General features: G+C 38.9%; 1 protein-coding gene across 7 annotated transcripts in view; it reads left to right on the forward strand.

The window, feature by feature from the left end:
* LOC120552247 (nuclear receptor-binding protein 2-like) overlaps positions 1-11,066 on the forward strand; it is a 38,398-nt gene extending 27,332 nt beyond the window's left edge. The window contains exons 2-19 of one of the 7 annotated variants that reach the window (XM_039790107.1): positions 917-1,039; positions 2,447-2,548; positions 2,651-2,740; positions 3,758-3,798; positions 3,892-3,986; positions 4,121-4,144; positions 4,248-4,334; positions 5,127-5,147; positions 5,646-5,701; positions 5,793-5,888; positions 6,168-6,300; positions 6,650-6,752; positions 6,872-6,922; positions 7,005-7,140; positions 7,383-7,457; positions 7,862-7,925; positions 8,520-8,575; positions 8,704-11,066. In XM_039790107.1, the coding sequence (XP_039646041.1) occupies positions 917-1,039; positions 2,447-2,548; positions 2,651-2,740; positions 3,758-3,798; positions 3,892-3,986; positions 4,121-4,144; positions 4,248-4,334; positions 5,127-5,147; positions 5,646-5,701; positions 5,793-5,888; positions 6,168-6,300; positions 6,650-6,752; positions 6,872-6,922; positions 7,005-7,140; positions 7,383-7,457; positions 7,862-7,925; positions 8,520-8,575; positions 8,704-8,790 (1,440 nt within the window). In that variant the 3' untranslated portion in view covers positions 8,791-11,066. The remainder of the gene's footprint in view (positions 1-916; positions 1,040-2,446; positions 2,549-2,650; positions 2,741-3,757; positions 3,799-3,891; positions 3,987-4,120; positions 4,145-4,247; positions 4,335-5,126; positions 5,148-5,645; positions 5,702-5,792; positions 5,889-6,167; positions 6,301-6,649; positions 6,753-6,871; positions 6,923-7,004; positions 7,141-7,382; positions 7,458-7,861; positions 7,926-8,519; positions 8,576-8,703) is intronic. The other 6 variants (XM_039790109.1, XM_039790111.1, XM_039790110.1 and 3 more) reach the window with 6 other exon arrangements.
* The last annotated feature ends 2,912 nt before the right edge of the window (positions 11,067-13,978 follow it).

Genomic DNA, 13,978 nt, shown 5'->3' on the forward strand with positions numbered 1-13,978 from the left:
CGTGTAAACCGAGCCCTGGGTATCCTGCTCTGCCTTTGAGAAAATGAAAGCTCAGATGGGCCGATCTGGAATCTTCCCTATATGATGTCATAAGGGGAAAGGTTACCTCCCCTTTCTCTGCTTTGCCCGCCCAGAGAATTTGGCCCACATCATGGCTTGCTAACGAGCGAAGCATGGCAGTTGGTCAAGGCCACACCCCCACCCTCCACCTTGCCCCGCCTCGCTCCTCCTCAATAGCATTTAAAGCTACAGACACAGAAATGACACGTCCTAATTGTGGGACTGGCTCTAGTGGCTGTAATTCTGCACCAAGGCTGAATTTCAGGAACGAGACTTCAGATACAGTATTAGGGAACCACTGAGGCCTATTATATAAAAGCATCCAAAAAGCAGCATGTCATAGGACCTTTTTAAAAAGTATAAAAAAAAGTATAAAATTTCAAAATCTAAATTTTAGGCCTTAAAAAGTCCTAAATTCGCCGAAGCATTACTAATAATAATAATAATAATAATAATAATAATAAATAATAATTTTAAACACATCTTCATTTTTCTACGTCCATGTAACGCTACCTCTCATGCTCACTGAAATACTTTTTTTATTCTGTGGTGTTGTAGTTCTTCCTTTCGATAGTCCAAATATAATTTGCTGTATATGTACAGATTATTATTACTCAGTGTCATTATTACTAAAAAGTCTTAAATTTGACTTGGTAAAACCTGCTAATGTTGCTCTGTATCTGGATGTGTAAACTGTTTGCCAACAAGTCTACTTGCTACTGCTGCCCCAAAGTAGCAAAGAAATCCGTTAATGTCATCTTTGTGGCATAAAACTAGGACAGCAATAAATGTGTACTTGCGGTTTTAGTATAGCATCATGCTAAGTCCTATATGTGTTTCTTTCTGCCCCCTGCAGGTGAGCCAAGGTAATGTCCCAGGTGTGGAAAGTGCCTCTCTGGCCATGGACACAGAGGAGGGCGTGGAGGTGGTGTGGAACGAGGTGCTCTTCTCTGACAAGAAGGTCTTCAAAGCACAGGAGGTACTGTGGCTCTTATTCCCTACAGCCAAGACAGGCAGTATTTACTGTTATTATCAGATGACTAGAACGCACCGAACTCCCCACTGGGGATCAATAAAATGTATAAATTAAATAAAAAATGAATTAAATTATTAAATTAAGTTAGGTAATTAGGGCTGCAAATAATGATTACATTATTTTTTTTCTTTCTTACTTTATTTTTTATTGCCGTTTTCAAGATAAAGCTGATAGTGTTGGGCTGAGAGACATGGGCACCACAATACGTAACAGGAAAAGGGTCTTCCAGTGACATAATGTGGGCTACATTTCAGTGATTGTCCAGTATTTTACACATTGTTCATATCTTAGTCCTAAGATAAAGGTCAACTTCGCTATACATTTTATTTAATTGACAATTGCAGTCAAGCTGTTCTTTGTTGAAGGGTTTGCCTGCAGCAATTTCTGTGATGTATTTCTTGCTAGAAGTCAAAAGTATTGAGATTTAAAGGACAATTCCGGCGCAAAATGAACCTTAACAACAATTAATAACACGTGTACCGAGTTGACCGTTCTCTGGGATATGTTTTGATTGTAATCGAATGACCAGTCGAACCACGAACGCAGTGCAACCAGTAACTAGTAACATAGCTCTAGCAGGGCGTTCGTGGTTCGACTGATGGCGCCTGCCTGTATACCCGAAGGTAATGTCTTTATAAACTTATTTTTAATAAACTGTCTGTATACTTACAAAGTTCTCAATGCTTCGGTTTACATGTAGGGACCCTCATTATGCTACCGTGGAAGTGTGATGCTATTTTGAGCCTTGTTAGTGGTATAAAATAGCTATTTATTTTTACTCTACCAGTGCCCCAAAAGCCTAGTGTTAAGCTAATCAGCGGTTCGCGCTAGCTTGTTTTAAGCTAGAGACACATTTGATTACCATCAAAACATATTCCAGAGAACGGTCAACTCTGTACACGTGTTATTAACCCCTAGGTTCATTTTGCGCCGGAATTGTCCTTTAATTGAGAATTTTACCCAGGTATAATGAAATGAAAAAAACCTTTGCATACATTTCTAATTTAGAGCCTCAAAATGTTTTATGGACCGTGAGTTAGAGGTCTTTAATGATTATTTTTGTTAGTGATATGTATCACAAAATAATGAAAAATAATTTTGTCTGACTAAGAGTCCAAAACTCAAAGGTATTCCGATAATTATAATCTAAGACAACCATCAAATATTAACATTTGTGAAGTTTAAAATAATTAATTTTTGCTTAAAAAAAAATTACAATTAATCGAATATCTGAATTGTTTATAACTTATAGTTTTAGCTTTATTGGAGAAGGACAAGGGATTGATGGACCATTCTTGGTCCTTGATGTAATGTGAAGATCTGAACCACCTCTGATGTATGTTTTTTTAGGAGAAGATCAAGGAGATGTTTGAGAACCTGATGCAGGTCGAACACCCCAACATTGTAAAGTTCCACAAGTACTGGCTGGACATGAAGGAGAGCCAGGCGCGGGTATGATTTGTTTTTCATCCTTTCTCTGGTCTTTCTTTCTCCCTCTGTCCGTTTTATTTCCATTTATCATTTTTCCATTTTATCTCCATGTGTGGCCCACAGGTTATATTCATCACAGAATACATGTCGTCGGGCAGCCTTAAGCAGTTTCTGAAGAAAACTAAGAAGAACCACAAGACTATGAATGTAAAGGTCAGTGTTTTCTGGTCACATTGGCTACCTGTATTGGTGTACTTGCTCAGTCTGCCACCTGGTGGTGGCCTAGGTTACTGCACCCCATCACTATTCAGAGCCATATTTTCTGCAGGATTAGAGATGATGTAACAGGACACCCTGGTGACTCAGTCTGCTCAGACATATACACTCACTGGCCACTTTATTAGGTATACCTGGCTAGTACCGGGTTGGACCCCCTTTTACCTTCCGAACTGCCTCAATTCTTTGCGGCATTTAACAAGGTGCTGGAAACATTCCTCAGAGATTTTGTCCATGTTGACATGAGAGCATCACGCAGTTGCTGCAGATTTGTCAGTAGCACATTCATGATGCGTATCTCCCGTTCCACCACATCCCAAAGGTGCTCGGTTGGATTTAGATCTGGGGACTGTGGAGACCATTTGAGTAAAGTGAACTCAACAATGCTCAATACTTGGTACTTAGGGGCCCAAAGTGTGCCAAATAAATATCCCCAACACCATTACACCACCATCACCATCTGAACTTTTGATACAAGGCAGGATGGATCCATGCTTTTTATGGTGTTTACGCCAAATGATGATCCTACCATCGGATGGTTGTGCGTGACAATCCCAGTAGATCAGCAGTTTCTGAAATATTAAAACCCAACAACCAGCAACCATGCCCGGTTCAAAGTCACTTAAATCCCTTTTCTTCCCCATCCTGTTGATCAGCATCAACCTTTGAAGTTCAAACCTTGGCTGCCATGTGATATGCTGATTTAAATATTTGCATTAGAAAGCAGTTAAACAGTTGGACCTAATAAAGTGGCCGGTGAGTGTATATCTTGGGTTTGAAACCTGCATCTCATTTTCTCTCTTTTTTTCTGTCTTCTACGTCTGCTGTTTTTCATTCTATAACAAAGCCATAGTAACAGTGCTATATTTGGTATTCTTCACATATGATCCTGAGAATGAGGGATGGATTTGTGTCTTTAGAGGATTCATGTTGCTCTATTACACTATATTTTAGGCCTGGAAGAGATGGTGCACCCAGATTCTCTCTGCCCTCAGGTACTGACTGATTTCTTCCCCAGGATTTTAACATGAGAGATTTCTATTATCTCAGGCATCGCATTAATCACACGGTTTATTATCTACTGGCAGTTATCTGCATTCTTGTGACCCACCGATAATCCATGGCAACCTGACGTGCGACACCATCTTCATTCAGCACAACGGCCTCATCAAGATCGGCTCAGGTCTGCTCCCAGCAGGGCGTTTTATGTTACTACAACCAGCATAGACCATCCATGTTGTAACCTCAGACTGTGGATTGCTCTGCAGTTTTTAAACAGAATAAATATCTCAATTGTGCTTAATTTTCTTTCCACAGTGTGGCATCGGTTATTTGTTAATGGTAAGAAATGGATAGTTTTGTAGCAGATATGTTTTAATTTGTGTCATATGTATCAATATATTTCATCTAACGTATCTATACTATTTGTGTCTTCTCTAACCAGTGTTTCCAGATGCCAGCGTCCATGGTAAAGCGAGGCAACATCGCGATGAGCAGAGGAATCTTCATTTTTTTGCTCCAGAATATGGATGTAAGTGTGACAGAGCGGAGTTTGTGTGCAGCTTTCGCTTTAATGCTATCAAATCTATCTCCAATCATTTTTAACTGAATGATTCACCCCAAAGTGAAAATTCAGTCATTCCCACCTTAGTCTAATGTGACTTTATGATCCTCTAAAATTTGGTCAAATCACAAAAAACACTGCAAGTTAGCCTCTGTATATCCATGTTATCTTCATCCTACACATTTGCAGCAAAATCAAAATGTTTTGTTGACATCTCAGTGTTTCCCTATGTTTGTGGAAGAATTAGGTGCACTTATTTGGCAGGGTGTTTAGGGGTCCTCTCTCAAGAAAACATACGTTTGGTAATAAAAAATTAAAAAAATGCAATTTCACATTATTTTGGACCATATTTGTGTCTAAAATGTTGGAAAAGCTAGAGCAGATAATTAAAAAATTCCAACACAAAAAGCTTAAAGGTGCCCTGCCACATGTATTTCATTACTTTGTGGTAATGTCTGAAGTTCTATCATGGACTCTGTAACATTTTTCTTGTGGAAAAAATGCCTTGTTTACCTTGTTTCTAGCGTGGTATAGAAAGCCTACAGGAAGACTCAGATTTCTGCCAGTTTTCATTAATATTCAACAAGCTAAGCTGTTTGAATCTGATTTGCTAACAGCTAGCCAAAGAGAGCCTGGCTGTCAGAATCCTTTACCCAGCCCAACTGGGCGAGCTAATGAATAGTAATGAGCTCAGGCAATATGATGTCAGACTGACCAGCTTTTGTAATTGGCCTTATTTCTCTGCTTATTTCTTTTCAGTGGCTAGAGCTGACAAAGGAGGTAGCAGTTCATTTTCACATTCACAACATAACACAAACACATATGGACCCAACATATTTCAAAACATGCAAGTAAAAATGGTTTTGTATGGCAGGGCACCTTTTAAAGACAAAACTTGCTAAAGAAGTCCACTGGGGACCAACTACAATCATTAAATGTAACAAAAGTATTTTGGTTACATTTATTCGTCTTAGGCAGTGCCCGAAACTGCTTGTGTGATGCACCTAATCCTTAAAATGGTAGTGAAAACCTTGCATCTGAGTGTAGATTCTCCCACCAGAGAATTGTGGGAAGTGTGTGACCTAATGACTGTAATTGTAAGAGGTAGTGAGGTAGTGAGTGTCAAGATCATTGGAGCCACAGTGAAAGCCTAGGGTTAATTTGTTGTTTGCAATAAGGCTTAATCCGACTACATTTTCATTTTGGGGTACGCTCTTCCTTAAAGTTATCTATGTGTCTCACTTCCTTAAACTTTTGCTTCTCCATTTCTGTTCCTAGCTGACGAAGATGATTATGCTATAGACATTTTCTCTTTTGGCATCTGTGCTCTAGAGGTGAGAGAAACGGAACTGTGAGATTCTCTTCTGTGTATGTGTGTGTGCACGTTGATGTGTGACTGTGTTAACAGATTATTTGCACCTCTAGATGGCAGTACTGGAGATCCAGGCCAACGGAGATATTGCTGTGTCCAAGGAGGCCATCATCACTGCAGGTCAATCCCTGGAAGACCCTCCCATGAGAGTGAGTCTCATCAATACTTCATGTCCTAAATATACACCAGCGCAACCAGGGCAACATGGAAATGAAGACACTACACTACACTACTAACACTCGCCTACACATTCCACTGTGCTACTAGGTGTATTTCTTACCACATGCAGAGACTTTGTACAGTTTTGGTGAATGGTTCAGTAAAACATGCCAGTAAATCCAGAAGGCAGCGTGATGATCGGTAAACTAGGTCATACCGTGCAGTCATGTAATTATGTGTTGGACTCAGTGTCTTGTTACTTTCTGCAGGAGTTCACCCAGTCCTGTTTGCGTCACGAAGCCAAGCTCCGTCCTACGGCTCACGACCTTCTGTTCCACCGAGTATTGTTCGAGGTCCACTCCCTCAAACTGCTCGCCGCCCACTGCCTCATCAACAACCAGTGTGAGTTTCTCACCTCCACACACCAAGCTTACCACACAAAAAGCCTCCTCTTGAATGCACATGATTGCAGCAGATTGATGTGATTACTTCTATGTGTTACTTCTGCCAAGCAGGTTTTAGAACGGTACCAAAAGTATCTTTTTTTCCCTGCAAAATCCTTCATTTAAAATTCTTAAATCAATAATATAACATGTTTTATCCTGTTGAGGAGCCAGTGTTATGGGTTATACAATATATTTGCTAGCTTTAGCATACACTCGTAGTTTAAGGTTAAAAAAAAAAAAATTTAAAAAAATTTTGAAAAGACATTAGTTGACTAATGTCTAGACTTTTTTTCTTGCATCTACAGACTTGCTCCCAGAAAACTGTGTGGAGGAGAAAACCAAGTCCTTTGACCCCAACGCTGTCATGGCGGAGATTAAACATGAAGACAGACAGGGAGTTCAGCTCAAGTAAAATTACGCACCTCGTATCTTTGGTTATTTGTGAATATCTTGACATGGCATGTGAAGCACAACACTCACTCTGCTCTACTGTGTGTTTCTATTGTGTGTTTCTTCACCTCCTGTAGATATTCCCATGTGTCCCCTTTGGAACTTGACAAGTTTCTGGAGGATGTCAAGTAAGTGGAACTTCAGGATTAGACTCATTTTGTGTCCGTTATAGCTGTGACTGCAGCATGAAGTCCTGTCCCCTTTCTTCAGGAATGGGATTTACCCCTTGATGAACTTTGCCTCATCTCGGCTTCACCCCGTCCCTCGCACCCTCTCCTTGTCTCAGGAGCAGGTTGAGACGGTCAAGACGCCGACTCCTGAACCCCAGGAGACAGAAACAAGGAAGGTAACAGAGCAAACATGTCTGAGGTTATAAAATGTCCATGAAAGAGGATGTTCATGATATATGTCAAGAATTAGAAAGAAGGATGACTATAAAGACCTCCCTTTTGGTTATGTAAAATATATAACCGGTCTGTTTATTATTATTATTATTATTATTATAATGCCTGTTTATTATCACCCAAAACATATTAAAGATATTTTTGCTGTAACTCTCTTTATACTTGTTGTCTGTTGGTGTTGTAGGTTGTTCAAATGCACTGTAATTTGGAGTCAAATGAAGAAGGGACCAAAACTCATGTGAGTCACATGGTATTACAGGTACTTTGCCTATTTTAGTAAAAACCCTTTTGTTGGTGGCCGGGTTAGAACACTTGGTAGAGCAGGCGCACATATATAGAGGTTTACTCCTCGACGCAGCGGCCGCGGGTTAGAATCCGACCTGCGGCCCTTTGCTGCCCTTTGTCATTCCCGCTCTCTCTCCCCTTTCGTGTCTTCAGCTGTCCTATGAAAATAAAGGCCTAAAATGCCCAAAAAATAATCTTAAAGAAAAAAAAAAAAGCTTTTGTTGGGCTCCTTAATAATCAAGCATATGTGGTCTTTTTTTTGCCAGTAGCATTCTTCTAAAAGCTCTGTATCAACATTATTTGTAGAAGTTCAGTCAGTTATAGTGGTTAAACATAAATCCAGCTTGATTTAAATTTGACTTTTTGGTCTCTCCCCAGCTGTCTTTGTTTCTGAAGATGGATGACAAACTTCATAGGCAGCTTAGCTGTGACATCCTTCCAAGTAAGTTGACCACAACTGTGCCATAAAAGAGAAGGCCAGCGTTATTCTATATTTTTCTTATTGTCTGCAAACTCTGTGAAAAAACCAAAACCACCAAAGTGTCTGTCTCTCAACCTGTACCTTCCCACATCTCCAGCCTTCCTGTGGCTCTCAGACCCAAGCCCATTGGCTTCTACTAATGATGTAAATCTTTAAAAATGAGTCAAGAATAAACTCGCTCAGTATTTTCATAAAACACACTGTTATTTTTTACGAAACGTTTCTCAAACAGGAGTAAATAGTGCATTTATTGGGGACTATTTTCAGTGGCAGATTGACTTACAATTGAACTGCTGTTGGATAAAAATGAGCTATATACTACAGACTACAGTATACAGTATAAATACAGTATATCAGGCTTTGGATACACAGACAATACTTGTAGGTGGATCAATCCTTTGTTCGTTTTGGTCTTTTTTATGGATTGGTTGACAATAAGAAAAATTGAGAAAATTACATTCTTATCATTAAAAAAAACAACTTACTCTCTACTTACTTAAAGGTTCATTTTATCGCCGATTTTTGTACCTGAAATATTTCATGTGAAACTTTCAGCTGACACCTCCAAAGACCTTGCCAGTGAACTTGTTCACTATGCCTTCATAAATGAGGTGGATATAAAAGCTTTTTTATGTTCTTCGTCAACAAAAATGAACAAATGTCCTTACTGTGATTTTTGCATTTGTAAGCAAAACAGGAACTCATATCTAGGCTCAAAAATGTCCTTTGTGCTGTGTAGGAGGACAGTGAGAAGGTAGCAGTGTTCCTGGAGGACGCCATCAGCCGTCACCGGGTCAAAGCGCTCGCCTCTGGGAGCACACAATGAGGAGGGGTCACGACAGCGACTGGCCCAGATAGAGGGGCTCGGGCCTTGACCACACAGATCAAGAAATGGAGAGGGCAGCGGACAGTATGACACAGCCGGGAAAGGAGCTGACCCAGCTGGGGATCAAAAAGAGGACAAATACAGAAGGATGCTGGGCTGGGACAGTCAGTAAATCATCCTAGAGACAACGAAGAAACACCAGCGCTGAGAAAGAAACCGAAGGCACCTCTGGTTAGAGGGCCAGAGGCATCATTGCTGTGTTCAGCAATCCCACGAAGCAGTGGAAGATTTTTAAACTCCCTGCTAAAGAGGGCTATCATGCCTTAAGATATATTGACAACTTTTCCATAATACCACTATTCAGAACGTATATGTTTTACTTACAAATGCAGCAGCTGTGTTTTCAGAAGGACGTTTCATTGCTTGTTTGCACTCCAGTGTCCACTTTGATTGGTGATTATTTACTTATAATTGTAATCAAAGTAATTTACTAAAGCCCCTGTCCCTTACAAGCCAGAACCCCATTAAAATTTAATATTCCGTCCAACATGCACTGTTAATACTCATTCAGTTGACTTATTTATTTCTGTTGAACTGTGAACAATAGAAGCTTTACACGAGCCTGTATTTTTTTTTTTTTTATGTGCTTTTTATGACGTGCAAAGTTAACACACCTCACTGCACTCTTGGATCAAAGTCTGCTTCTTCTAAACACACCATGCCTAAATGTAGTGACGAGCAATGAGATGATGCCTCTCTATTAGCCTGTAGTGCTCTTAAGGGTTTTCCCTGTGAAAGTGTTCTGAAAGCCAAAGACTTGCAAAGTGCCTGATATGGCAATGTACTTTGGACAAAATTTCCTAATGAAACCGTGTCATACCCAATTTAGCAATTTGTAATTTAACTAATTCAGGCTGACTTTTAGTTTTAAATCCAGATGCATTGATTCATACTAGTTCCTGTGTCTTATCACGAGTCCACATAGTCAATGTGAATGTGAAGATGAGCTTGACACCCAGTAATGGCAGCTCCATTAAGAGCTGAAACCTTTGTATGTTGAACAAATGGATCAGGTGATAAGCTCTCTGCTGCAGTCAATTAAAATACTCAAGAACTGCAGCTCATGTACAAAAATTGGAATACATCACGGGAAGCTTGTGAAGTAAAAATCACAGTCCTGTATAAATGGGATGAATGGTGTTGGTGATGTGATCTTAAGACTTAACAAAACTTGCCATATTGCTGATATTACTGCTATACTTATTTTTGCGGTATTTCTTAAACCATCTGAGGATATTTTCTAACACTGAACTTGTTTAGTGTTAATAGGTGTTTTAAAAGAAGAAAATCTACTCAAAAATCTTTAAGAATGTATGGTTTAGCATTTTGACTTTTATGTAATCGATAACATTGCTAACCTCTGGAGGTTTCCATGGGCTGCAGGAGATAAAACAGAATCTCTGATAAAAGAGAGGAATATTCTGCTTTGAACATGTTCTTTTCCCAGTATCAGATCTACTATTTTAGACAATTACAGTGTGAACTTTGGGATTTATTGCACTGCAGCCCACACAAACACAAAAATAGAATGCAGCCCTTCAGCTCTGCCAGATTTTCTTGTAAAGAATCCAGTCTTGGCACCGTAAAAGAAGACTACCATTTGGGTGGATTTCTTTTCTTTACAAAACTGGACAGCAAAAACAAAACAAAAACAATAATGAATTGTCGGATCGATCTTCAGCCGTGTACTCTTCTTTGTCGAACTCATTTAGCTCTGCTTCATTTTTTTCCCGGGTCTTTACGGTCGAGGTTTCAATCGATGTCATTGCATACAGTACTTACTTACTCTACTCTGTGTCAAGCCTTCTTATCAGTGTGTCTCTGAAAACAGGAGCCCTGAATTCTCCCAGACACTCGCCAACTGTGGGCTGTGGTGTACATATTTATTTGTGGCTATTAAAGGGGTTTACTTTTAGAGAGCAGTGCCACTATTGCTCTCATTTGATCTAGTAAGCTGCATGTCTTAATAGCCTGCAACGATTCAAAACTTTTGCCTTTGTCAGTCACAGTTTGGTTCCAGAGGAGACCTGACCAAGAAAATGAATGTTAACATAAAAAATATATATCCATATCTGTTTTATTTTATGTAAAAATTACTTCTTTTCCCGTGAATCTGTAGAATGAATTTGCATTTGGATGTGTTCTACTTAAACCTTTGTTAAATATTGTAGCTATGGCAATTAAATACATGACAATAAACAAATTGTGACATGATGGTTATGTCTGAAATTTCATTAATTGTGACAAATCCCAGTATGTATTGAGTATATTTTGATGTTCACATTAACACATTTTCTAAGCAAGTATTATGATTTTATAGATATTTAGTAGGCATCTCCAGTTTCATGGTAAATATATATTAAAATGATTGAAAAATAAAATGCATATTACTCCCACATTCCCTCACTTCTTTCCTTGAGGTCCTATCCCAGTTACAATATCAGCTACAGTGCCTTGCGAAAGTATTCGGCCCCCTTGAACTTTTCGACCTTTTGCCACATTTCAGGCTTCAAACATAAAGATATAAAACTGTAATTTTTTGTGACGAATCAACAACAAGTGGGACACAATAATGAAGTGGAACGAAATTTATTGGATATTTCAAACTTTTTTAAGAAATAAAAAACTGAAAAATTGGGCGTGCAAAATTATTCAGCCCCTTTACTTTCAGTGCAGCAAACTCTCTCCAGAAGTTCAGGGAGGATCTCTGAATGATCCAATGTTGACCTAAATGACTAATGATGATAAATAGAATCCAGCTGTGTGTAATCAAGTCTCCGTATAAATGCACCTGCTCTGTGATAGTCTCAGAGGTCTGTTTAAAGCGCAGAGAGCATCATGAAGAACAAGGAACACACCAGGCAGGTCCGAGATACTGTTGTGGAGAAGTTTAAAGCGGGATTCGTGTTACCAAAAGATTTCCCAAGTTTTAAACATCCCAAGGAGCACTGTGCAAGCGATAATATTGAAATGGAAGGAGTATCAGACCACTGCAAATCTACGAAGACCCGCTCCCTCTAAACTTTCAGCTCATACAATGAGAAGACTGATCAGAGATGCAGCCAAGAGGCCCATGATCACTCTGGATGAACTGCAGAGATCTACAGCTGAGGTGGGAGACTCTGTCCATAGGACAACAATCAGTCGTATATACGGCACAAATCTGGCCTTTATGGAAGAGTGGCAAGAAGAAAAGCAAGCCATTTCTTAAAGATATCCATAAAAAGTATCGTTTAAAGTTTGCCACAAGCCACCTGGGAGACACACCAAACATGTGGAAGAAGGTGCTCTGGTCAGATGAAACCAAAATCAAACTTTTTGGCAACAATGCAAAACGTTATGTTTGGCGTAAAAGCAACACAGCTCATCACCCTGAACACACCATCCCCACTGTCAAACATGGTGGTGGCAGCATCATGGTTTGGGCCTGCTTTTCTTCAGCAGGGACAGGGAAGATGGTTAAAATTGATGGGAAGATGGATGGAGCCAAATACAGGACCATTCTGGAAGAAAACCTGATGGAGTCTGCAAAAGACCTGAGACTGGGACGGAGATTTGTCTTCCAACAAGACAATGATCCAAAACATAAAGCAAAATCTACAATGGAATGGTTCACAAATAAACATATCCAGGTGTTAGAATGGCCAAGTCAAAGTCCAGACCTGAATCCAATCGAGAATCTGTGGAAAGAACTGAAAACTGCTGTTCACAAACGCTCTCCATCCAACCTCACTGAGCTTGAGCTGTTTTGCAAGGAGGAATGGGCAAAAATGTCAGTCTCTCGTGATGTGCAAAACTGATAGAGACATACCCCGCCGCACGCTTACAGCTGTAATCGCAGCAAAAGGTGGCGCTGCAAAGTATTAACTGAAGGGGGCTGAATAATTTTGCACACCCAATTTTTCAGTTTTTTGATTTGTTAAAAAGGTTTGAAATATCCAATAAATTTCGTTCCACTTCATGATTGTGTCCCACTTGTTGTTGATTCTTCACAAAAAATTACAGTTTTATATCTTTATGTTTGAAGCCTGAAATGTGGCAAAAGGTCGAAAAGTTCAAGGGGGCCGAATACTTTCGCAAGGCACTGTATATTCACTGTTGCCCAATTAAACAGATTTAGGAAAAGGAACGAGTAGATCTTGATGGGTTTTTTTTAAGTTAGGCTGTATTACATTTAGAATTAGGTGTTGGGGAAAAACAAAATGTAGTTTTGGACCATTTGAGTCAAACATAATCAGACTGAAGCCGATTTTTCTTTCGTAATTTTAAAATGTGCAACTGACAAGGAATTTATAAAGCACACTAAACAAACACAAAAGGTACATATTGCAAGATTGGAGATGTTTGTTCTGTCAACAAACATGGAGCTGAAAGCAATTACAAAAATATATGGTTTTGATTAATTTTCAAAAGAACCTTTTTTGCATAAGTCTGTTACAAGAATATAAACTAGTGTTACAAACACATTACAAATAGTTACAAGACCTTGAGTTATATAGAGGTAACATATCCCATACAATTCTTGCATAGTGTAGCTGTAACTTTGGTTGAGGGGTTATCTATTATAAAAAAACATTGTAGGGAAGAACAGATACTTTTTGTATTTATGAGGGTAATAATGTTTTGTTAAAAGCTACCAACATAAATCCAATACCATAGCGGCATGACATTATTTTTAACACATTCAACCGTGAGATTAAAAGATATCTGTAAACTGTGACAAGATATTTGTAGATTTATCTTTGATAAGATTAGAAGATCTGTAATTTTTCACTTTAATGTTTTCATGAAATAAATGCTGCTATATATTAAGACGCTGGTACTGTGGAAAGTTGTATTGTTTTTGTAAATAACTGGCAAAAAAGAAAAGCTATTAAAATGTAAGATTGTGCTCCTTATTTAATATTTTCACTTAATATATTTTCTATTTATTCTTTGCTGACCCCTGGCATGTTTTGTTTTTTGTTTGAATAATGTTTTTCTTCTCCTTTTTCTTTTATATATATTTTCTTATGTGTCTGGTAAAAAAAACACAAGTTAAGTATTACTGTTTATTCCCATAATTGTAACGCTTACTGATTTAAAATAAAGAAGAGAGAGAGAAAAAAAACTCCACATCCACCCCATG

Source organism: Perca fluviatilis, chromosome 22 (assembly GCF_010015445.1).
Source record: "Perca fluviatilis chromosome 22, GENO_Pfluv_1.0, whole genome shotgun sequence".
Taxonomy (NCBI): domain Eukaryota; kingdom Metazoa; phylum Chordata; class Actinopteri; order Perciformes; family Percidae; genus Perca; species Perca fluviatilis.